This window comes from Salvia splendens, chromosome 22 (assembly GCF_004379255.2).
Source record: "Salvia splendens isolate huo1 chromosome 22, SspV2, whole genome shotgun sequence".
Taxonomy (NCBI): Eukaryota; Viridiplantae; Streptophyta; class Magnoliopsida; order Lamiales; family Lamiaceae; genus Salvia; species Salvia splendens.
The window spans coordinates 5,040,906-5,065,202 of record NC_056053.1 but is presented as its reverse complement, the minus strand read 5'-3'; the positions used below and the strand labels follow the sequence as shown (position 1 = coordinate 5,065,202).

General features: G+C 37.7%; 3 protein-coding genes across 4 annotated transcripts; all 3 read right to left on the bottom strand.

Moving 5' to 3' along the window:
* Positions 1-6,078: 6,078 nt before the first annotated feature.
* On the bottom strand, positions 6,079-7,992 carry LOC121786202 (probable UDP-arabinose 4-epimerase 2). 2 transcript variants are annotated; one of them, XM_042184779.1, is made up of 8 exons: positions 7,745-7,992; positions 7,535-7,642; positions 7,353-7,444; positions 7,149-7,290; positions 6,983-7,077; positions 6,781-6,910; positions 6,567-6,711; positions 6,079-6,494 (listed from the first exon to the last, which is right to left on the bottom strand). In XM_042184779.1, exons 1-8 carry the CDS (start codon positions 7,850-7,852, stop codon positions 6,271-6,273), a joined length of 1,044 nt encoding a protein of 347 aa, XP_042040713.1. In that variant the 5' UTR covers positions 7,853-7,992; the 3' UTR covers positions 6,079-6,270. The 2 variants fall into 2 exon arrangements, with proteins under 2 accessions (XP_042040713.1, XP_042040712.1); XM_042184778.1 differs by having other exon boundaries at positions 6,079-6,711.
* A 3,235-nt stretch (positions 7,993-11,227) lies between these two features.
* Positions 11,228-12,171, bottom strand: LOC121786629. The gene is made up of 2 exons (XM_042185264.1): positions 12,163-12,171; positions 11,228-12,073 (listed from the first exon to the last, which is right to left on the bottom strand). Exons 1-2 carry the CDS (start codon positions 12,169-12,171, stop codon positions 11,228-11,230), a joined length of 855 nt encoding a protein of 284 aa, XP_042041198.1.
* Positions 12,172-16,049: 3,878 nt separating this feature from the next.
* LOC121787798 (protein PAT1 homolog 1-like) lies at positions 16,050-20,381 on the bottom strand. Its single transcript, XM_042186638.1, has 5 exons — positions 20,096-20,381; positions 19,776-19,933; positions 19,296-19,352; positions 19,075-19,150; positions 16,050-18,342 (listed from the first exon to the last, which is right to left on the bottom strand). Exons 1-5 carry the CDS (start codon positions 20,157-20,159, stop codon positions 16,307-16,309), a joined length of 2,391 nt encoding a protein of 796 aa, XP_042042572.1. The 5' UTR covers positions 20,160-20,381; the 3' UTR covers positions 16,050-16,306.
* Between the last annotated feature and the right edge of the window lie 3,916 nt (positions 20,382-24,297).

Below are 24,297 nucleotides of genomic sequence, written 5' to 3'. Positions count from 1 at the left end.
CAAGGGTGACCGATAGACGTCACCACGGTTCGGGAACCGGCGGTTCACGGTTCGGAACCGCCAGTTCCGGTTCAAGAAAGGCGTGAATCTGAACCGGCCCGGCCAAGGTTCGGCGGTTCCGGTTCCTGAACCGTGAACCGCCGAAACCGGCGGTGCATATCCGGTTCCGGGCCGGTTCGTCCGGTTCGGCGGTTCATTTTATTTTTTTTAATTTTTTTTACATTGTAAATTTGTAATTCAAGTAAAATATGTAAATATATTTGCATAAATAAAATTAGAATAAAGCGATGTTCAAATACAATTTTATTGATACAAATTACAACTTCAAAATTACAAATTACAACTTTAAAATTGCAAATTACAAATTACAACTTAAATTTACAAATTACAACTTTAAAATTACAAATTACAACTTAAAATTTACAAATTACAACTTAAAAATTATAAATTACAAAAGACTTAAAGTCTTGATTACAATTTACAAATTACAAATTCGAAACAAAGGGGAGAAAAAAAATAAAGGAAAAGGACTCGAGCTCAACTTAAATTTAAAATTTAAGTTGAGATGCTTACGTATCATCAATGCTCAATTGCATTTTGGAACCAAAGTCCACGTAGTTCTCTTACCTTGCTTACCTATTTGGCTTGATCGGAGGAATTGGCGCCTACTCTTCTTCGTCGGGGAAGTAGTCTTGGTCGGGTTGTACAACTTGATTGTCCCAATCCAGTTCTTGGTCTCTAATTTCGGCGGAGCACCAATCATCAAGTAACATGGTGGCTTCCATGTTTTGCCCGGTGAGTCTACTTCTTCTGTCGTCCAAGACGTTGCCTCCAACACTAAAGGCGGACTCGACGGCGACAGTGGAAGCCGGAACCGAAAAGATCTCTTTGGCCATTGATGCAAGGATGGGAAAATCTTTCTCGTGTGATCCCCACCAATCTAGGACGTCGATTTGTTGGGGAACGGGACCTCCTTCTTCCTCATTGAATGAAAAGTGTGAGTCAAAATATAAATCTAACTCACTTGTCGAATTTGCCATCCTTCCTCCGCTGCTGAAGCCGTATAGGTCCGCCAATTGGGATTGGGCGCCGGGGTCATCAACTTGGAAGAAGCCAAAGTTATGTGTTTGACAGGGGGGGTCTAGGTCTCACTTGGTGGGTAGTGTTGTACTTGGCTTCGTAATCGTGAAAGAGAGCCCACAAGTCGAACTCAAAACTTCTTTGTAGGGTTGGGAGGTGGGGGAGGTTTATTTGGAATGTTTGGGCTAGGTTTATGTAGTTGTCGTCGTCCTCTTCATTCGATTCCAAAGCTCGGAGTGGTTCAAGATCAATAGAAGCCAAATTGTTGTAATAAAATTCTAAAATTTTTAAAGTACCAACTAGTCTCCATTTTGGATTCAAAACTTTTGCAAGCAAAAAAACCGTTGGGATCTCATTGAAATACTTGAGCCATTTTTCAACCATGTAATATAAAACACACATTAATTCAAGATTATTTGCGGAATTTTTCATTGCAGTTTTAAAACCAAGTGATGTACATACAATGTTCTAAAACACGAACGGATGTGCAATAATACACACCCGATAATTCAACGGTGGCATTTCTAAAACCTTTGAATAATTTAAATAAACTCATGCTTTGATCCCAACAAGAAGAGGTTAGATATAAATCATCTACATTTCTATAAAAATCAACCAAATATTCTATATGCTCTAATGTAGAATGCAACATATCATATGTAGAGTTCCACCTAGTAGACACGTCTAAAGTAAAAGTTGTGTACCTTATTTTCTTCGAGTGACAATACTTCTTCCACGCCTTGCCAATTTGAGGCTTCCAGTGAATCAAAGATACAGCTGTAGTAATAGGTTGAATATGTCTTTGCCATAAAGACAAAGCATCTTGTACACATAAGTTTAAAATATGACAAATACATCGTTGGTGAAAATACTTACCGCTTATCACCGGGGAGCAAGCCGCAATTAAATCGGATATACTTGCGGTGTTAGCGGTTGCGTTATCAAAACCAACCAAAATATCTTGTTGCATAACTCATACTCATTCAAAACTTGAATAATTAGAGATGCAATTGCTTGTGCGGTGTGTGGGGAAGGAAATTGTCTAAAACCAATTAAACGTTTATTTAAAGACCAACTATTGTCTATAAAATGACATGAAATTCCCATGTAAGAATTTCGTTGGAAAGAATCCGTCCACACATCGGAGCAAATATTAACTTTGTGCCCCAAGGTGGATAGAAATTTTCCAACCTTTCTTTTTTTTGTCAAAAAACTGGCAGTTGTTAGATCTTTGAGCAATAGATGGGAGAATTCTTTTTGTAGCAACATTAAAAGCGGTTTGCATAGTAACTTCATATTTTTTGTCATTAAAAAAAATTGAACGGAAAATGTTTCATTGCCGCCCATCTTACCATAGCATCGGTACCATTTTTGGGGTCATATTTAAATAGAGGCATACCTGTTTGAGACGATGAGCCGGAGGGGAAGTTTATTTGGCTTTGGGACTTAGTATGCCCATATTCCACGGGGTGTTTTGACTTCAAATGGCGATGGAGAGTACCATATCCCCCACCGGTTCCAAATGGATAGACTTTATCGCAATAGTTGCAGTATGCTTTGAACTCACTTGTCTCCACGGTAGTGGTCGGATCATTAGGATTTGAAATTACCACCGGAACCTTCTTGTAATGTTTGGTGAAAATATCGGATTTCAACTTGGGAGGCATCTTCTTCGTTTGTCGTCCTGCGGAAGGAGGATGAGCATCGGCCTCCTCATCATCATTTTCTCCTACTTGGCCGGTGCTAGAAGGGGGGAATTGATGCAATCCATCATCGCCTTCGTCCGACGATAGATTCACATCGTACTCGAAACGCGAAGCCGAATGTGAATGCCCCCATTGTTGGTCGTCGTCGGCGAGGGCAAGTAACAAGGCCGCATTTCGATCTTCTTCCTCCTACGAAAATTATACAACTAAGTAAAAATACTAACACAAAAATAAAACACATAGACAAATAGATGTTGAAAAATAAAATTATGAATTTAATAAAAATGAATTAACAAAAAACAAAAACATATTAGAACTTACTTGTGCTCGAAGAGCGGCTCGCCTTCCCACCTCCTCCGCAACTTGTGCTCTAGTAGGGGCACGACGACGACGAGTATCACTTTGATCTTGGGCAATTCCCTTGCCCCGATCACCGCTACGACGAGATGAAGACATGATGTTTATGGAAATTGAAAGTGGAGAATAGAGAGTAGTGTGATTGTGTGAATATGATAACGTGAACAACGTGAGTAAATTATAAGCGCAAATAACGTAAACAACTTGAGAGAATAAGGATGGAGAATAGAGAAATTGAGATTGAGAGAGAAATTCTTATTAACACAAGAATGGGGTGAGTAGAAATGAAGATGATGGGGGTATTTATAGGGGAAAATTGTGATTAAATAAAAAAAATTCAAAATTTTGAAAAAAACGGCGAAACCGCCGGTTTACCGCCGGAACCGCCAGTTTTCGGGAGAAACTGGTGGTATTGTCGGCTGGATTCAAATTTCAAATTTTTGAAAAAACCGGCGGTTTTGTCGGAAACCGCAGAACCGGCGATTCCGCCGAAACCGACGGTTCGGAACCGCAGGTTACGGTTCGGTTCCTGGCCGGTTCGGTTCGGTTTGGTGACCTCTAGTGACCGACGACCTCCGATTGACGCTGATGACCCCAAATTAGAGAGGAGGACGAAGATGAGATGCGACCGCTCTGTTTCTCTTAAGCCGCCACTTTCTCTGAAGAAGAAGCAAGCAAGCTAGCTCGCAAATGCATCGAACTCAAAATACAAATTTCAAACAAAAACTAGGATTTTCATCAAATTAATTCAACGTACAAAATATCCCAACAACAACTACAAATCATAGAGCACATACAACAACATACACTAATTTTTCAAATTTTGCCTTCATCTCTGCTTTAATTTTGTCCAACATCAACTGTACAACCTCAATTTTTTCATTAATTTCTGCTAAAACCAACCCTAAATCAGAAGCAACATCTGAGGTTGATGAAGAAGAGGCTTCGCCTTGATGAATTGGCTCACACCACTTGAAGAAATTGCATTCGTTCTTCTCACAAGCAAAGTAAAGCTTCCCTTTTGAAGGTTTGGTGTTGCTGCTGACGATAGTGCTGCTACCTTCTTACAAAAGCATAGTAGAGGCCTAAATCGAAGGTCGCACCCACCGCCGTTGTCGCCGGAATTGCTGCTGGAAGTCGACTGATGCATTTCAAACGATTTTTCGGTGTGTTCCAGGGTAGGGGAGGACGACGAAGAATTAGGGTTCTTCGCTGATTGTGTGGGGAAGAAAGAGAGAGATAAAAAAAGATGAAGTGTGTTTTAAGATGAAGTGTTAAAGAGATGGAAAGGAAATCAGTTTTCAAATAACATTTGGGGAATTTTTAGTTATAATATTATTTTACATAATTAAAAAAAATATGAGGGACCATCATTTTTGGTCCACGAACTTTGCCAAAGTATCATTTTAGGTCTGTGAACTTTGAAAATATCATTTTAGGTCCGTGAACTTTGAGTTAGTATCATTTGAGGTACTTTTTACTATTTCCAAGTTTTTTTGGACGAAAATACCCTCAATACCTTAAAGTGTATATATTTTTATTAAATTTATCATATACTCATAATTTTTTATAAATATCTTTATAATATATTTTTGACAAATTTTCTAAATATAATTTGACCTTAAATGTTATCACTTAATTTTGTGACATGCAAGTAAAATTGCTTCTTCAATTTTTTATATTAATTTTTTTTAAATTGAATAAAGAACTTTTCTTTTATAATAAAAAATTGAATAAAGATCTTTTCTTTATTAAAAAAATATTCGCTATATTAATCAAATTCCTTAATCTAGTCAAACTTTTGCTAATTAACGGTTGACTTCCGCATTTTAACTGAGCCATCTAAAAAGGATCAAATCGGGAGCGATTTTCTTATGTTATGGACCCGAAAATCGGAAAATGAATGTAATGGATAAAATTCGTAATTTGATTATATGTTTTGGACCAAAAGGGAGTTGTCCTCTTTAGACTTTTTTACTTAATTTCACATAAGTAGATATGCTAGATAACCTTGATAAGTAATGTATGCTAGCTTTTCTCGCGTAATCATCTCATTTACGGCGCATCAATACATCATTTAATAAACCAACTTTTCTCGTATACCTATTACCACCATCTAAAGTGATGTATAACAACTATTGTAAATTGTTATAAGTACATATTATTTGTATAGATTTAGAAAAAAAATATTATTGAGATTTCATATTTGGTTTAACAAGCAGAAAATTTTTGTCTCTCAGTGATCTATAGTTCAATGTTGTACTCCATCACACTAATATCATAAGTCATCTAAAATAAAAATGTGACTTTGGAATTGACTCTGCTATGTTTCACGATAGAGTGAAAAGTTGTGAATATTTGTTAACTTACTTTTACAAGAAACCAACTCAATTTTTTTTATTACCATAAGTCTGTCAATCAATCTAGAATATAGGACTTTTTATTGAATTAATTATTACTCCATTTTTTATAAGTTCAATCATGTGACAAAAATCATTCTTTCTCATAAAATGGAGAGATTAAGAATTTAAAAATACAAAATATATTATTCCTATATTCCCTAACAAAAATTTACAGTGCTAATTCACGCAAGTACCATTTAAAATCTTGTGTGATCGAGATTGCCCCAATTTATTTCTTTGGAATTCCAAAATCCAAAGATTCTTAACCTCTAAATGATCTTTGGAATTTGAAGCATTTAACTTCCTTGCAAAATTACATGTATTTTTGATGAATTAATTCCACGAACTGGACTTAGAGAAGATCGAGCTTTTAAGTTCCTTTTCTTCCCATCGAGTTTGATTGGTGAATTGAAATTCATGAATGATGTGAGATGTAACATCCTCCATATGCAATCTTAAAAGATGTTACAAAACTATATAGATCGAAAACGTTACATAATCACTCAATCTTGACACGATTAAAGAGATATACTTTTAAGTGGCGCAAGACGAATGAGATGACAAAGTGTTATATTTTGACATAAATCTCGAATGTACTTTAACATAACGATGATGCACAATCTCAGCAACCCTGACTGTCCAGGGCGTAAAATTCGACTAACACGCCCTTGGCCTTTGCATCGTCCTCAGCCGGAAAAAAACCGCGATTTTGAAGAGCGTGACGATCAATTATCGTAGCCGTTGTGATGCGCCTTCTGCCATCCCCAAGCAACGCTCAAACTCTGCTCCAGGTCCGTGTACTTAGCCGACCAGTTGAGGTCCCTCAAAATCTTCGAAGGGTCGCTATAAACCTCCGCATAGTCCCCTGGCCGTCGGCTAAGGTACTCCACCTTTATGCTCGCCCCGGTCGCCTTCTTGCACGCCTCCACGAATTCCTTCACTGAACTACCTATCTTCACACAAACTCTTTTTAGTCCAATCCCCCAACTAATAGTACTACTACATGTAACAAATGACAGACCTTTTCCCGTTCCAACGTTGTAGATCCCGACTTTCCCAGGCCTCGCGTGGGCTAAGGCTTTCACATGCGCGTCTATCAAGTCAGTCACGTCGATGTAGTCCCTTACGCAAGTCCCATCTCTAGTCTTGTAATCAGTCCCTCTCACCTACATTGTTACATACACGTTGATGAATGTGCGTGTACGTGTAGAGATTGTCTCGAGCAGTTATAGTACCTTGAGCCCGGGTATGATTCCCCTGGCTGCGTCAAAGCAAGCCCCGGATATCCTCCCTTGCTCTCGTAGCTCGGGCCGTGGAGCTTCTCCAAGCCTTCCCTCGGGATCCGAGCCAATCACGTTAAAGTACCTATCCAAACACATGAGTGAAGTGATCAAATTTGACAAATTTTTTTTAAGAAAACATGACAAACACTAACACCTTAAGATCATGACAGCCATGTCCTTTGTCTTTGAGAAGTCGATAATTATGTCTTCCGCCATTTTCTTGGCCTTACCATACGGATTGATGGGGACCTGCGATTCAGCCACAGGTTAACGAGCCATGATCCGAAAACCAAGTATCTCTTGATGCAAAAAGAGCTCACTTGTGGGGTGGTTTCTGTGATGGGCATCGTGTCGGGCTCTCCATAAGTCGCGCAAGTGCTTGAGTAGATCAATGTTTTCACACCACGAGCCGCCATTGCCTTCACAACTAGCAATGTATTTGATGTGATATTATGGTAATACCTGCATATTTGGCCTTGAGAAATCGATCACACGAAGAATTTAAGCAGACGAGACAAGAACACCTTAGAGGTTCGGAAGTGCTCTCGCCAACATAAGCAACAGCAGCAAAATGCAGCACAGCATCAAAGGCATTCTCTGTAAAGATTTTCTCCACCTGATAATCAGACTTAAGGAAGAACTCAACGAACGTGCTAAATAGTCGAAACACATGGTAGAATCGGAGAAAAACAGTGGTCATGGATACAGCATTTGCATCTCCTAGATCAGCATGTATGAACTGAAGTCTCCCTTGCTCCGGATACAGCCCTTGGAGGACTCTAACGGCCCCCATGTTTCCGCGAGAAAGATTGTCCTAACGAACGATTCAGCCGAGAAAAAAGTCACATATTCACACAAAATTTGCAAGAATGAAACACAACATGCACTTTTTTGATTGCAAAGTTGTTTCAAGTACCACAATAGTCACACGGTACGAATCTCTGAGAAGGCGAAGAACAGCATGGGAGCCGATGTAGCCTGCACCTCCCGTCACTAGGACATGTGTCACGCCTACCTCGTGCATAGAAAACTAAAGAGACATTCAAGAACAACAAACACGTATATTCATAGCGATAAAAATGGATTTCAACCATGCATTCACGTTTTAGTCTCTGTGTGTGTCTTTGTGCGTGAGAGAGAGAGTCTTCTTTCTTGGAAAATTGGACTTAGATTCTAAACAGCATAATTATGATGTCATTAATTCGCCAGAAGTTTAAACATTTGAAAAATTAATTACACATAAGTGCTAGTCTAAACAGCAAAATTGGGCTAAGAAAATATAGTTCTCTCTATTCCCTTTATGTCCAATCACAATTGAAAGATAACTAAAAGTCTAAAAGGGTTAAGTGCTAGAATAGTATAGATGCCAAAATTCATTAATAATAGCTTTATAAATGAAAAGAAAAGCTTGTCTATGACAAAACTTTTCCACGAATGGATATGCTACGTGAATATTACATGTGTATTAGATGGAATAAACGTGAAGCTGCGGTATAAGGCAAGTTGAATAACTTTAGATAATAACGACTAAAATTAATTAAATATAAGAATAGTAGGAGTAATTAATTTCCTACCAAAGTGGTTGCGATTTTTCTCATAAATCAAGGGCGTTATTATGATTATTAATGAGATACTCTTATAACTTTTTTCACTATTATTTCCAAAAGAGGTATGTAAACGAACACAAATAAAGAGGTGCTTATTAGAAGTCTCATTTTTTTACTGATACTGATTTTAAAAAATTGTTTAATTTTATAATTAAAAATAATAGAAAAAGTCATATCATACTTTTATATTTTAATTTTATAATAAAATACAATTGGAAAAGAGTTAATGAATTTTATGGTTCACTTAAAATAAAATTAAATTTTTAATAGGGAACAAACTAAAATGCAAAATGGGTTCGCACTTAAAGAGAGTAATACTTTAATCGTAGTATATATCTCTTACCAAATATAATCAATCATAGAACATGTGTTACTAGAGCTCCTTTACAATTATAGGCTGTCTCAGTTAAAGATTGGGTAACTAATAAGGTGATGGGAGAAAGTAAAATCGTAAAAATGACTCAAAATTATTTTATAGATATTTTCTATGCAATAACATGTGTAAAGTACAGAACAAAGTAAAATCGTAAAAATGACTCAAAATTATTTTATAGATATTTTCTATGCAATAACATGTGTAAAGTACAGAACAATTTCAGGCCAAAAGATTTGGTGATTTTAGATATTTAAAAATAGAGTGAACCGCTCCAAATGGCCATAACTTTTCGCTGTGTAATAGTAGAGGCCCCTAACTTTTAAAAATCCCACCAGAGGGATCTAATAAAATATGTAATCACAAATCGTGTATATTTTACCATTTTTCCGACGAAAATGCCCAATTGGGCTGAAGGGTAGTTTAGACCTTTTACGTACTATGCCTGCACATAGTCTGCATGTGCATGGGCTGTCTTGTCAAACAGTATAGTCTTCATAATTCCATTCTCCTATTTTCTTTCTTCTTTCCCTCCCTATCCGTTTCATTTTCATCTTTCATATTTCTCTCTCTAACATAATAGACGATTATATTTTGTTCGGCATTTGTTCGGCATCTGGAAATTAGTGGTTTTCATCTGGATTTCGCTGAATTTATGGTATCCACAAGGGTTTAGGCGATTTCAGCTGGAATTTTATTTTGCAAATTGGTGGTTGATTTTTTTGTTGAAGGGTAGCATCTGAAAAACTAATTTGCAATTCTTGGTCGAATTTAATGGTTGTAGGGTTACAGTCGGGGCATGTGGAAAATTTTGCTATTCTTGGTTGAAGTTTACAGTTGGACAGAAATTTTAGTTTACAGTTGGGCGGAAATTTTAGTTTACAAGTTGGGTGGAAATTTTAGTTTTTGTGCTATGTGCTATCTTTTCGGCGAAATTGAATTCAGGCCGTGTTGAATTCTTGCATTGCTGATTTGAATTTTGTACTGTCAAATTGAATTCAGGTCGTGTTGCAATGTCTTCTTCTTCTTCTCAATCTTTCGGCTCAAGCTTCAATTGGAATTGGCCTCGTCCCGAAATTATGAAATGTAATCACGATCTTGAGGTTGAGCTTGTGACATCTAGGACGGCTGCTAACCCGGGTAGACGTTACTATCGCTGCACAATATGGAAGGTTAAAACCATGTATTTTGGTCCTTTTTCCATTAATTTTCTTGGCATAAAGATTAATGAGGAAGTATTATGCATGAAGATGATTGCAAGTTTTTTCGATGGGTTGATGCGAGTATATCCCCAAGTCAAGACAGTTACTTTCAGAGAGTGAAACTTGAGCGAGACCAATTCGAATCTGAACTTCGAGCCAAATCAGTACTTGAAGGTGTTCTGCAGGAGAAATTGCGCATGAAAACTGTGGAGGTTGAAGCCTTGAAGTTACAACTGGGCATGAAAACTGAAGAGTGTGACGATTTGGCGGTAACAATTGGTAAAACGGCAAAAACTCTTCGACGGTTAAAAATAACAATCTTGTTCTTATGTATTGTAATTTTTCTACTGTTATAACACAGCTATGTCGTGTTCACTCCGTCGTTATCTTCTGATGTGGATTAATTACGCTTTGCAAAGCTTTTTTTAATCTATGCCTGAGAAATCACGACTGAGGTTACTCAAATATGACCGAAATCACAAACCATGTACACAAATAAATCACGAAGTACTCTATCAAATGCCTGATATTGATTGACCACGTTTTGTTATAATCTATGCCTGAAATCGAAATCACGAATGAAGTTACCCAACTATGATTGAAATCACATGCAATGTAAAAAATGGATACAAACCTACGAAGTACTCTATCAAATACCACCAAAATATGTCATGATATCATTTCCACCAAAATAGTAGAGTAATTTGTTACAAACTAGTCTGTAACATACATAACAATACATATCATATCATCACCGCCACCAAAATATACAAACTCATAGTTACCATACATATCATATCAACACTGCCACTGTAAATTGTTCACCCATCCCAAACAAACACAAAGTTTTAAGATTAAGTAAGGCCCGTCAATCTTGATCTTCGCGGCGGCCGCATCTCTGAGGCTGAGTCCTGGTCCGAGTGCTTGGTCCCGGATTCGAAACATTAGGCTGCAACACTTAACAGCATAGTAAGTATATACGAGAAAGCACTGTGTACAATTAGAGAATATATGTTTATTGCATATTACCTCTCGGCAATTATTTGACGATTCTGGCAAAGTACTCTCACCACGTTCATGCGACCCGTTGTGCTACGAAGTCTCCCCAACCTGAGAACGGGCATCTGTCCGAGGATCATTGCTGCATGTCCTCCTATTATGACCTTCTTGACCGCACCGCCGACATTTCATCACGAAGGTGCAACGCAATGACTCACCTACGTCCGCATGAAGACGAATCTGGGGCTCCTCACGTCTCCGTTTCCTCGGCCTACCACGCTGTCGCTTTGTCCTCGGGGGCGCCAGTTCCAACACATCAGCAGAAGTAGACTTGGGCCAATTGTCCACCCCATTGATGGGTAAATGACATTCTCGTATAGCACGATCATTGTGGACTTCAAATAATATCGGGAGGCGAATCGCATCACGTCGTCGTCATTCTTGTTGATTGTTGTGACAGCATGCGTGCATGAGATTCCGGTTAGCTGCCACAATCTGCAGGAGCATGTGAAATCACGCATATTGACTACATATTGGCCAGACGGCCCAGTAACTTGGTACGAAGACTGTCCGTTCCATGTAGCCCTCCACGATGACGCCCTCGCGTACCACTTGTCAACAAGCTCCTTGATAACAGGAGGGACTGCGTGAGTGTAGCTTTTGATCCAATGGCCTCTGATCTGAATTCTTTCCATTTGACTTGTTCGAATATCCTCCAACATGCTGATAATTGCTTTCTCTCGAGCCAATGCAATCTTCGAATTGAATGTCTCACAAATGTTGTTCAGGAGCACATCACAACAAGTGTGTGGAGAGAAAAATGCCTTGACCCACTTTTCTTTGGGAGCAACTCCAGAAAGCCACTGATGTGCTAGGGGATACTCGGTCTGCAAAGCATTCATCTTGTCCACATAATGTTCGAGGGTGGTACTCGAGGCAATCTCCCACAACCGTTCTTTGAAATTTTCTCCAACAAATCTCTTCTTGAAATTGTTGTAAATGTGCTGCACACAAAAGCGATGCTCGCTTTGTGGGAATTCCTCAGCAATCAATTTTGCAAGCCCCTGATGCAACACAACAAAACATTACCACAAAATCACAGTTCAAGTACATCATGTATTGATCAAATCACAGATAAAATAAAATCACATACCACGTACATTATGTAATATTGAAATCACAACGACCATACCTTTTGTTAGTCAGACATAAACACAACAGCTTCTGTTTGGTCTGCACTACATGATGCAAATGCATCCATCAAATTCTTACTTGCTGCCTTCTCTTCCCTCTTCCATTCGCGGCGTTTGTCTTCTAAACTTTTAGTCAAATACTCTTCAAACTCGACATCCCTGGGGTACTACTCAAGCATCAATAATGGTGACGATGGTTTCCTCTGCTCCTCGTGCTGATGTTTCTTCCTTTTCGGTTTACTCTTACTCTTCGGCACAATTGGTTCCGGTTCGTCAAGCTCTTCAATGACCACAGTGGTTTTTTTACAAGCGTTCACAAATTTTAGAAGCTCCTTCGCTTCTTCCTTTCGCTTCTTGAGCAATGCGGCCGCCTCTGTCAGCTCCACGAGATAAATGTGAACAAGCTTTGTGCTAGTAGCCGCGACTTCGAGAAAAGGGGCCAGATGTGGATCGTTCGTAATGGGTAGCAAATGACCTCCTATTTCCACGCTCATACAGCCAATACTGTGCATTGGATGAACGTAATAGAACTCACAGATGGTTTTCCTATTGTACCCCAACCGTAACACCATTGCGGAAAGATCTAGGAGCTCGAATTGGAGAATCCAGCAATAGTCGAAGAATGTCAATTGCCCCCCAACATACTTCTTCTGTCCATTGATTTTGAAGATGGACCCTCCATGATGAAAAGCGATGGAAAACATCCCGACATGGTCCCCTGTATAGAATTAGAAAACTTCCAAATTTAAACCAACAAAATCCTAATTAGAAAACATCACATATAAAGTCCTAATTTCCCAAACGCGACGACCTCAAAACAATTTCACAAAACAACCAATTTTCGGAGCCCTAAATCACAGTCAGAATCGCTTGCTTGGAATTTTAAATTTGAACTTACTATATTCTTCTTCCGGAACAAAGAAATCCAGTAGAGGATCGCGAATGCTCCACGTTTCTGGGTCTACGTCGATTAGCTCCGGCCATCGAGCCCTTCTACCGTATCTAGGTGATGCCGGAGGTGATGGTGACGAAGACGATGGCGTTGGCGTTGGCGACTTCTTTTTGCGCCTTGAAGAACTACGGGAGGAGGACGCTCCACCGGAACTTCGTCTCCGTTTTGGAGGCATTGATGAAAAGGCAGCGGCGTTTTCCGAGAATTAGTAGAAAATTGTGATGAGATACGGTTATGCAGACGAAAATGATGCAGTTAAAGTGGATTGAAGGGAAAAATGAAAGCGAAACTACCGCCTAATTGTTTTGGCGAAATGACTAAAAATTGGAAATTATAATGCAGGTCCGATGGTTTGAAAATAATAGGGGACAAGAACCATGCTTTGCAGTCACATCAATTACTTTTCGCAGGTCCCATCAACATTGCATGCAGCAGTGGCGGCCATACAAATGGCCGGTTTTGCCCTTCCAAGCCCTGAGGGTATTATGGTCTGAAAATACACGATTTGTGATTACATATTTTGTTAGATCCCTCTGGTGGGATTTTTAAAAGTTAGGGGCCTCTGCTGTTACACAGCGAAAAGTTAGGGTCATTTGGTGCAGTTCACTCAAAATAGACGTCATAAATTTAACTTAGTTGAAATCCAAAATAAATTTAAGTCTAAACCCAACACCCATACTCACTTTGTCCAAATATAGATATCAAACTTTCCTTTTTAAGTTTACTCCACAAAAGATGTTATATATTTTTTTTAATTCTCTAAATTTGCATAAAAATTAGAGGGAACATATTTTTAGGTCCACGAACTTTGCCAAAGTATCATTTTAGGCCCGTAAACTTTGAAAATATCATTTAAAGTTTTTTGAACTTTTTTCTGACGAAAATGCCTTTAAGGCCTTCAAAGGGCAATTTTGACAATTCTTTCACCGCTGCATCTTTGCGTCAGAGACGTCACTTCCTAGTACCACCGGAAAAATGAGCACCTATCATTCTTTCCTTTCTTCTCGCAAACAAAATATAACATTCCCTGCGAATGCCTCCTTGAATCTGCGTGATTTTAAGGGTTGCCCGTTCACGGCACAAACAATTAACATATTTAAAGCGTAACCAGTGACATCTATTTGTAGAAGTGGTCGACATGTAGAAATTTTAAAAGATATTCCGAATTAGAGAGAAAGAGGGGAGGAGAAGGAATGGGGGAAAATGTGAGAAAGAAAGACATGGATGAATTATTTGAGTAAATAGAGAAAATACCTCCCTCTCTTCTCTCATCGGTATGACAAAGTGCATAAGTATGTCAAAGCACTTAAAAGGCTGATCTTATTGTAGCAGCATCAGACCACCCATCAAACTAAATTGACATAATTGCCCTTCAAGGCATTGAGGGCATTTTTGGCAAAAAAATCTTGAAAATATTAAAAAGTACCTAAAATGATATTAACTTGTAGTTGACGGACCTAAAATGATATTTTCAAAGTTAACGGACTTAAAATGATACTTTGGCAAAGTTCGTGGACCTAAAAAGATATTCCCTCTAAAAATTATATTTCTCTCTCCACTTAACATAAAACGGCATCAAATAAAATCTAATGTTATCACCCAAATGTGAATTTTTTATTTGTTCTATTAAACTTTGTTTTTAAAAATCAGATTTATAAAAAGAAACTTTATATTCTCTTCTGATATCTTTCCCCAAATTTTTTCTCTAGATTAAAGCTTACATGTCTATCAAAAATGTTAGTGTTGCAACACGACAATCATTAAAACGACATCATTTTTAATGAAATACGTGATCTTTTGAACTTTGCTGATGTTTACCAAAACACAAGTTATATAATCCATTTGTCTCATGTTACTCGCATTTTCCATTTTAGGCCGTAAATTTAGGATTGATTTTTTAGTGTAATTAAATTAGAATTTTAAGTGTAATGAGACATCACCTAATAAAGGAGCTCTTAACTTAAACTAACATATTAATTAAATGCATTAATTCTAACTTAAACTATAAATAGTGTAAGAAGTTTGTGACGAGCCGAAAAGCAACAGTGCAAGTAACATGGGACGGATGGAGTAATAAAAAAGCTAAATCAATAGTACAATTTAAAAAAGAGCAAATTTAGAGCAATACACAAAAAACAATTATCGAGAAAAAGAATAAAAAAATTCCCAAAGTTAATACGTATAGATTTTTAAAAAATAATACTACTACTCCCTACGTCCCACTTTAAGAGTCCGAGTTTATCATTTTTGAGTGTCTCACTTTAGAAGTCCCGGTTGAAATATTCCATAAATGGTAATAGGTCTCACATTCTACTAACTTTTTTTCACTCACATTTTATTATAAAACTAATACACAGTATATAAAAATAGGACTCAGATTCTACTATCTTTTTCATCAACTATCCTTTTACATTTATTAAAACTCGTGCCGAACTCAAACGGGACTCCTAAAGTAGGGCGGAGGAAGTAATATTTAGAGAAAAAATAAATTATCAAAACTTCGTGTAGTTATTGACAAATAACCCGAAAGATTTTCTTCTCATGTTTCACCACAGTAAATGGGAGTAATACTTGTTATATACTTCCTCCGTCCATAGTAATGAAGGCGATTCTTTTCGGCACGGAGATTAAGAAAATTGTGTTAGGTGAATAAGTAAAGAGAGAATAAAGTGGAAAATGAACAAGGTAGAGAGATGAAGAGAGAGTAAAGTAGGTGTGTAGAAATGTGTTGACTTTTATTAAAAAAAGAAATGACTCTATTACTATAGAACGTACCAAAATGGCAAAATGACTCTATTACTCGTACCATGGAACGGAGTGAGTATATAGTCCACATCATTTTAATTTGATTGGGAACAATAAAAAGATCTAAAAAAATTTTGAAAATTCGACAGATACCCAAAATATAAAGAGAGGGATCCCAAACCTCGCCGTTTTCCCAATGGCTGTACATTTACACTGAAAATGCTAATCCATAAATAACATTAACAATAATGAAATACTCCTATAAAGAGAGCTTTGAGATTATCCAAAGCTTGCAAGAAATTTATTACTTATTTGAAAATGAAGGCATTTCTTCCCAAACAACAAACTGCAGAGGCACTAAAATTCTGCCAAACCCCCAAAGCAGCAGCAGCAGCAGAGCAAAGCATTTACAGTTCACAGCTCACCGATTCAGGATTCCCTTGTCGACCACCCTGCGAGCTTACCCCCGTGACGGGCATTGACCGTTGCGCAAAATTCAGCAACACTTTCATCTGGCTCTCGTTCGTGTGGGGTAAGCTCGCACGCAGAACCTCCACCGGCATCTCTCCGCTCACGGCTCTTGCAGCCTCCGAACCGATCTCCTTGTCTTGAGAGATCATGGATTGCACTATACTTTCATACTTGCTGACACAGTACTTTGTCAAGAGGCCGAAGAAGGCATCGAACGACGCCTGCCAAAGGGCGCGGTTAGGCGTGCTCAAGTTGTTGGCTGGAAGGGGATCTCTCAGTAAATGAGTAGCTCGTTCTAGAACGGACTTCAGGATGACTGCGGCACCATCTCCAGCAGGACTGCCAATTGGACGAAGGGGTGGCTGCTCGGAGGAACAAACAACAGCAACAAGACAGGCACTAAGGGAATTAAGATCCATACCACCAACGCAGATTGAGACCGTTTCAGCGAGATCATTAACTGTTTTTGCATCTTCTGGTAGGCCCCCGAACAGAAACCTTAGATGGCAAAAGATAGCCATGCATACTATTCGAGCCAGTTCACTACCGGGTAAAAGAAGCTGAAGAAACCTTGAAATGAGTTTCCGGCCCTTGCCAACCGACACTATCCTTAGAAACACAATATCATCCTTGGGAGATAGGCCAAATGAATTGCCACTGTTACCAAGTGGGTCAACCAACTGCAGAGAGGCTGCTAATCCTTCTAAGAGGATATGGCGCTTTCGGCTTAACTGGTGTCCACCATCCTGAGGTTGAGTAGCTTGTAAAAGACGATCGATGTCATCCACCTCTAGAAGGACAGAAAACCCATCCTCAATTGTCACCCTTGCTGCAAACATCGGCTCCTGCTCCAGAGTCTTACCGAATACTTTCTGCTCAGAACCACTATCTCCACAGGCACATGGAGGGGGTTCAAGTTCAAGAAGAGGGCAAGGCCTGCGAATTGAAGAAAAAGAAACCCTTCCAAGAGCATCAACCTGAAGACGTGGTTGTGATTCAATACTGTTACGGGATCGAGTAGACTGTTCCCGAGGGACGGGTGGGCAAAAACGATATTTTGACTTCATCTCAGCAGATTTCTTTGCAAGGCGGGCTTGGTGGTAGTAATCATCTACATAAGGGTCATTTCCATGTGCATGCTGCATTTTCAGTATGCTCTCTATTTCATCAGCAGTCATGTACTTAGAATTGATTTGTGGAAAATTACTCTCAGTCAAGTGGACACTAGCATCAGACCCCTGATTAGAGAACCGCACAGAATGTTTACCTTTCTGTGATGATTTAGGTTTTGACTTGCTCTTCGGGTTGAATCTATATTTGCTCCAATCTGATGAAGAAGGAACACTATTAAACATTTGAGATTGTAAGGCTGAAAGTTGAGCCAAAGATGGTTGAAAAGAAAGGTGTCGTCTTGGCTGCTGTGGGGATAACATCTGTGGAGGTAATAGTCCATTCTGATACTGATGCTGCAGGATATTGTCCAGGAGGATGGATTGATCCCCATGAAGAACACCAGCACGACTAATCCAGTGGTTTTGCAAATGATTATTATGAGATATATTTGGAGACATTAGGTTCATATTAGCATTATATTGGAACCCTCGAGGCAAACTGGACCAGCTGAGGGTAGAATTAGAAAGCAGAGAGTTGTTCTGTGCAGAGAATGGTGACTGAGGTCCACTGGAAAGAGATGACATATTGAAAGAAGTTTCTTGTGAACCCAGTGGAGGGAAGGAAGTGAATGATGACTTATGGGGAAAAATAGGTTCGCTTAAAGCATGAAGCAGCTGTGGCTGTTTCTGAGGGTAGGATGATGTTCTACATAATGGTTTGGATTCTGTAAGAAACATTGATGACGTATGGGGCTGCGATGACCATCTATTATTTTCTTCATAGCATTCTGAGTCCGACACATGGTGATCAAACCATTCATGAAAATCGGTGTCCCGAGTCCACTCTGTAGCTGATGAACCTGAATCAACATTTATTAATCAGAGGGCCAGAAAACACCAGAAAAATAAAAGAAAAGAAAAGAAGAAATTAAACATAGCATGGAATGATGGAACGGAAAGCAGGTTAAAGGTGTGCTTGTGTCAAGAAAAAGTAATTGTTTAAAATGTGATTAGTATCTTTCCTTTACACCTTAGAAAGATCAGAACTCAAGGAAATTCCAAATATTGATATCTAGCTTCGTAACAGAATATTAAAAAATAAGTACTGGTTAAAGGGAAAGATACTAAAAGAACAAATAAGAAACAAATGTAGGTTGTAACACCTAGCATGCAGGAGTGAACAAGAATAATAACACAAAACATCAATTTCTCAACCTAAGTTTAATAATTGATGTGAATCCAGTTCGTACAAAGTGTTTTTCCTTCACGGGGGAAAGAATCCAAAAAAATTGCTTTTACTTTCAGAATACTTCATAACAGTGAAGAAATTGGGGAGAGGGTCTGATGCTTATCTTTACCTTGAGAGCATTCACTCTACATGGGTATTAGTATTTTAATTGCCAAAAAAAGTTAACCGCAAAGCATCAGATTGAGAAAAATGCTTTAACATTTTGAAACAAATTTTCTTTAGAAAAAGGGTCAACTAATTTACGCAAGTGGGGTGAACCACGGTGCATGCATATTTACAATCATCAGCATTTGAATCAAATGAAGGCAGTAACTCTGCAAATAGACACAAAATAAGAACTCACTCTCTCTAGAGAAAGATCCAGATCCTCGATCACCAATAACTCCAGGGTGTCTGGGTCCTGAAACAACTTTGTTCAACTGCACAATAACAGCACAAAAAATATAAGCAGATGATAAAGTGATCAAAACTGAGCTTTTATTGGACAAATGTAAACATCTAGGAGGTTCATATTAGCCCAAATATGATTGATACAGAGAAGTATATGCTCCAAAAACAACTCACTTTTGCAAATGTAGTTGCCAGGTCATCAAATTCTGACAAAGATCCCAATCCTGAGCCCTGATAATGTAATTGTATTCAAGACATTAGATAAAATTAGATGTATGCAAGAAGTTAGGCGCCCTTATACAAGAAGAATTTCAACGTTTGACGGTAAACAGGACTCCCGTAGCTAGCAAATAAGACCATCTAAAGAACTCTAGCAGCTATCTCATCAGCATATGCTAAATATCGTTTAAGAGACATCCCTCTGTACCATGGCACATGCAAAATACTGCTACACTTTAATAGCCTCCATATGCTGATTAAACACTTGATTACAAGAACAGCTATCGGCTTCTGCAATTCTAAAACTAGGGCTCTACAACAAGGGTTAAGCGGGCCCAACGACACCATTAAGATGAACAACAGCACAGAAACATTATGATCTAACATCTAAGCTAATAAAAAATACAGTTTCACAACAATCATTCACATATTCACCTCATCTTTCTGAAACAAATGATACTCATTCAATTCCTCTCCACCACAAAATCCTCCCCCAATCGAACGAACAACCTCCTCCCCATCCTCCAAACCCCCCAATTCCACTTCATCCTTGCCGAAAAAGGCATACTGTGACGCGTCAAACATCGCACCACCTGCACGAAATAAACAGACGTCATATCAGAACCAACCTCGCGTCTACAAATTCGAGCTCAAAAACACATCCACACTCAATTCATAAAGCTCGGAGACAGATCAAAAGCGATAAACGAATTGAATCAAAGCACTAAATAATCAAAACAGAAAAGCTTGCTAACCAGAAGCGGAGCTGCTGGAGAAGTCGGTGTAGTCGTTTAAATCCTTGGCGTCGGATCTCTCCATGACGACGCAATTAAGCAAAACCTAACTCCAATTACGGAGAAGGAGATGATGATTCGCAGCTGTTGATCGTTCCCCTTCTCGCTTGGAGATTCTCTTTAATTAGGGTTTAGCAGCAGACAAAACAAAGACTCAACAACTGAGATATTCACACAGTTCACACAGTAAGCGGTTAGGCTCGATTTTATATTTGTACGTGTGTGTATTTTAGAGAGAGATTGTCTGTTTTAGTGAGAGAGAGCGAGAGAGAGTTTATTTGTTAGCAGTGTTTGGCCTTTATCAAACAATGCAATATTACTCCATCCGTCCCACCTTACTTGAAGGCGCTTCTTTTCGACACGAGATTTAAGAAAGTTGTATTTAATGAGTTAAATAAAGTAGAAGAGAGTGTAAAGTAAGAGAGATGAGAGTTGGTAATGTAAAAGAAAGAATAAAGTAAGTATGATTAGATGTTTTGTTTTTAGTCAAAAGAGAAATGACTCAAGCAACTTGAGACAATCCAAAATGAAATATGACTCAAATAACTTGGGACGGATAGAGTATTTCATTAGTTTTATAGTACTAGTATTTGTTTATCTCGAGTAGCATTCATATGATAGTAAGGGTGTCCACTATAAGGTGGACACGCCCAATAGCCCCGCCCCAGTTTTTTGTCCATAGCCCCAATTTTTTATCCATAGCCACAAAATTCTATTTCCGCCACTATAGTGGACAACTCCAATAGCCCCAAAATTTTATAATCAACTTTCATTTTATAATATATCAAGTAATTATTAACAAATTTATCGGGCTCTAATTAGTGGATTAAGAAAGGCCGACTATACGAATTAAAAATAAAAATAAAAATAAAAATAAAAATACAAATACAATACAAATTAAAATTAGAATTACACACTAAATTAAAATTAAAATCACACACTACATTGAATCTAGTACAAATCACTACCAAGTTTACACAACGCCACTACCTCCCCCACGTGCCCATACTTCTTCAATCAAATCGGCCTGCAGTGTGTTATGTGATGTGGTCCTGCGCATATCAGCGAAGCGTTGGATCAAATATTCATTGCTCCGTGGTACGCCCATCTGGATCGGCGCGGAGGCGACACCGTGACTTGTACTTGAACCCTCTTCCGGCACCCATCGCTCTGCCGCAAATCCTTCATCTTCTATTATCATATTATGCAATATGATACAGGCTAACATAATATACTTATATAAATGAGAGAAATTGTTCATTTCAGTTGTCTCTCCACAAATTGTTCATTTCCGACCCCAAATTGTAGTGAGAGAAATTTGTATAGATGTTGTGTTTGAATGGTGTGAAAATAATGAATGGAGTGGGGTGTATTTATAGGTGAATTGAAATGTAAAAAAAAAAAATAAAAAATTCGCGTCGAATAGCCGCGGCTTCTTCCTCGTTACACTATAGGCGCCGCGCCTATAGGCGCGGCTATAGCTCCATCGCCGCGTCCTCGCCCCGCACGCGGCTATCCCGCGTCCGCCGCCTCCCTCCCCCCTCGCCGCGTCCACCTCCGGGGCGGACAACTCCGCCACTATAAGGCGCCCCGCTTCCGCCCCAAACGCGGCTATAGCCGCGGGCGTGTTATAGTGGATGCTCTAACTATGGAGAGAGATAAGTCTATTCTTGATTTTCTGATTCTTGATTTTCTTTTCCTTCTAACTTTGATTTGTTTTCCTTTCTAACAATTTACAGTGTGAATATCGATATGTAATAAATACTCCATCCATTCCATAGTAATGGATGCGTTTCTTTTCGGCACGGAGATTAAGAAAATTGTGTTATGTGAGTTAAGTAAATAGAGAATAAAGTGGAAAATGAAAAAGATAGAGAGATGAAGAGAGAATAAAGTAAGAGAGAGTAAAGTAGGTGTGGAGAAATGTGTTTGACTTTTACTAAAAAAGAAAATGACTATATTACTATGGAACGTACTAAAATAGCAAAATGACTCTATTACTATGGAACGGAGGGAATAGTAATTAGTATAAATATGTATTGTAATACTATAAAGTCTTGCATAGACTACCAGAAATATTTTATGGCGGGGAGTGTACAATAAATTTTTTGTAGTTAACACTTAACATACACTCCCTTCTCCCTTAGTCTTTTTAAAATAGAAATTACTGCGGCGACACAAATTTTATAGTGAAATTGGTATAGTATGAAACATATGATAAAGTAATTGAAATAGTATTAGTCTTGGTGCCCCGCATAGTTAGTAGTGTAATATGGTAGTGAAAAAGTTTTCAAAATTTTAAAATGAACTAATGAATTAAAATGTTAAAAATAGACTATATTTAAAGGATGGAGAAAGTATATATATAACAATGTATCATAAAAATCATAATCACGGCAATTTTAAGAGTATAAAACATAAGTAATACATAGTCACAACAATCAATAAAGTTAATGAGGAGTAAAATACAACTCCTATTTGTTTTTCTTTTGCTAAAGTAATACAGTAACGTGTAAAATACAATAACATAAAATATATTACGGTACTCCCTCTCTTTCTACTCAATTTTAAGAAATAAATTTAGTGAAACTTGGGTCTTATTTTTATACTCCCTCCGTCCCGAGCTACTCGCTCATTTCCTTTTCGGCACGGAGATTAAGGAATGAGTGTATAGGAAAGTCAAAAATGACGGCTATAGATGAAAATTTTTACTAAAAATGGAAAGAGTGCAAGTAACTTGGGACGCCCAAAAAGGAAATACGTGCGAGTAGTGCGGGACGGAGGGAGTATATTATTATTAGTTTTGTAATATATTTTCTATCCCTGAAAAGTATGAACTTTTTCCTTTTTAGTCCGTCCCTGAAAAGTATGGACTCTTTCCTTTTTAGTCCGTTCTCGAAAAGTATGAACTTTTTAATTTTAAAAACTTATTTCTTTATAATGAAGTGAGACTCATTTTCTACTAACAATACTTCAAAAAAAATTCTTTTTATCTCTCTCTTACTTTTCCAATTATGCATTAAACGGGCCGAACCAAATATTCAAATTTTTCAAGAATGAATAGAGTAAAATTTTAATGGAACGGGCTAGTAGAACACAAAAATCATTACCAACAATAAAAAAGTAAATGAGACAATTAATCAGATAAATATGAAAATGAAAATTTACGCCAATTAATTGTGGAGTGAAAAGGCAAATTTACGACAATTAATTGTGGCAGGAAGGAGTACTTTATTAAAAAATCTCAATAATAATAATACTATAATTTTGTGAACAACTCTATTAAAAAAGTATGAACTTATTTTTAATACATTAAAAAGTACCAACAAAAATAGAACACATGATATAGACGTAGCCTATAAATAGGTGACTTTGACATTTGTCAATTTTACTATTAATTAGTTTTTTCATCTTCATCCTCAAGCAACAACACTATTTTTATGGAGTACTAATTTAATTAGTCTTGATTTTTTCCTTCTTCCTCAAGCAACAACACTATTATTATACTAATTTATTAATCTTGATTTTTTCATCTTCTTCCTCAAGCAACAAAGCCCGTTATTTTTTTTTTCTAAACTTCCATATCCAATTTCAAATTTCAGCCCCTTCCATATGATAAAATGTTCTTATATATTTGTATATAAATGTGTGTCTATATTTTTTATATGTATGTATCTTATGGGTCAATTGACCCTAAAATCAAGATCTTTTATATAAGATACAGTGCCCGGACTCTTAATAGGAGGCCATAGGCGACGAGTCCTTCAATTTGAATTCAAAAAATCAGGCTTACGCATTTATATAGACTACATATATTTGTTCTAAAGTTTTCATCTTATTTTTTTCTCTTCTAGAATGCTCTACTTTTTCTTATATATTATATTAATTTCTAGATATTTATATAATAAATTATCTTCAATTTGAATTCCAAAAATCAAGCTTATTATTTATTTGACCACATTTCGTACAATGAATATACTAGAATAAGAAGACGTTGAAACGCACCTCAATTGATAAAATATTTTTTTCAATCCAATAAGTTAGGATTTCAAATCATCACAAGAATAAACAGGAAACCTTTATTGATCCTTATTTTCAAAATAAAAATAAAAATGGTAGATTAAGTATATTCCCAAGCCTCACTGCTCCGCCGCCGAACCTTG

Bases quoted from the DNA above. Each gene is read 5' to 3' on its own strand.
- LOC121786202 (XM_042184778.1), bottom strand. From the start codon at position 7,852: ATGCACGAGGTAGGCGTGACACATGTCCTAGTGACGGGAGGTGCAGGC. The intron at 7,291-7,352 runs GTGTTCTTGTCT...CCAAATATGCAG, and splicing joins AGCACTTCCGAACCTCTAAG to GTATTACCATAATATCACAT. The intron at 7,078-7,148 runs GTGAGCTCTTTT...GCTGAATCGCAG, and splicing joins TCACAGAAACCACCCCACAA to GTCCCCATCAATCCGTATGG.
- LOC121787798 (XM_042186638.1), bottom strand. From the start codon at position 20,159: ATGGAGAGATCCGACGCCAAGGATTTAAACGACTACACCGACTTCTCC. The intron at 19,151-19,295 runs GTGAGTTGTTTT...GTTATTGTGCAG, and splicing joins TGGCAACTACATTTGCAAAA to TTGAACAAAGTTGTTTCAGG. The intron at 18,343-19,074 runs GTGAGTTCTTAT...ATGTTGATTCAG, and splicing joins TGGATCTTTCTCTAGAGAGA to GTTCATCAGCTACAGAGTGG.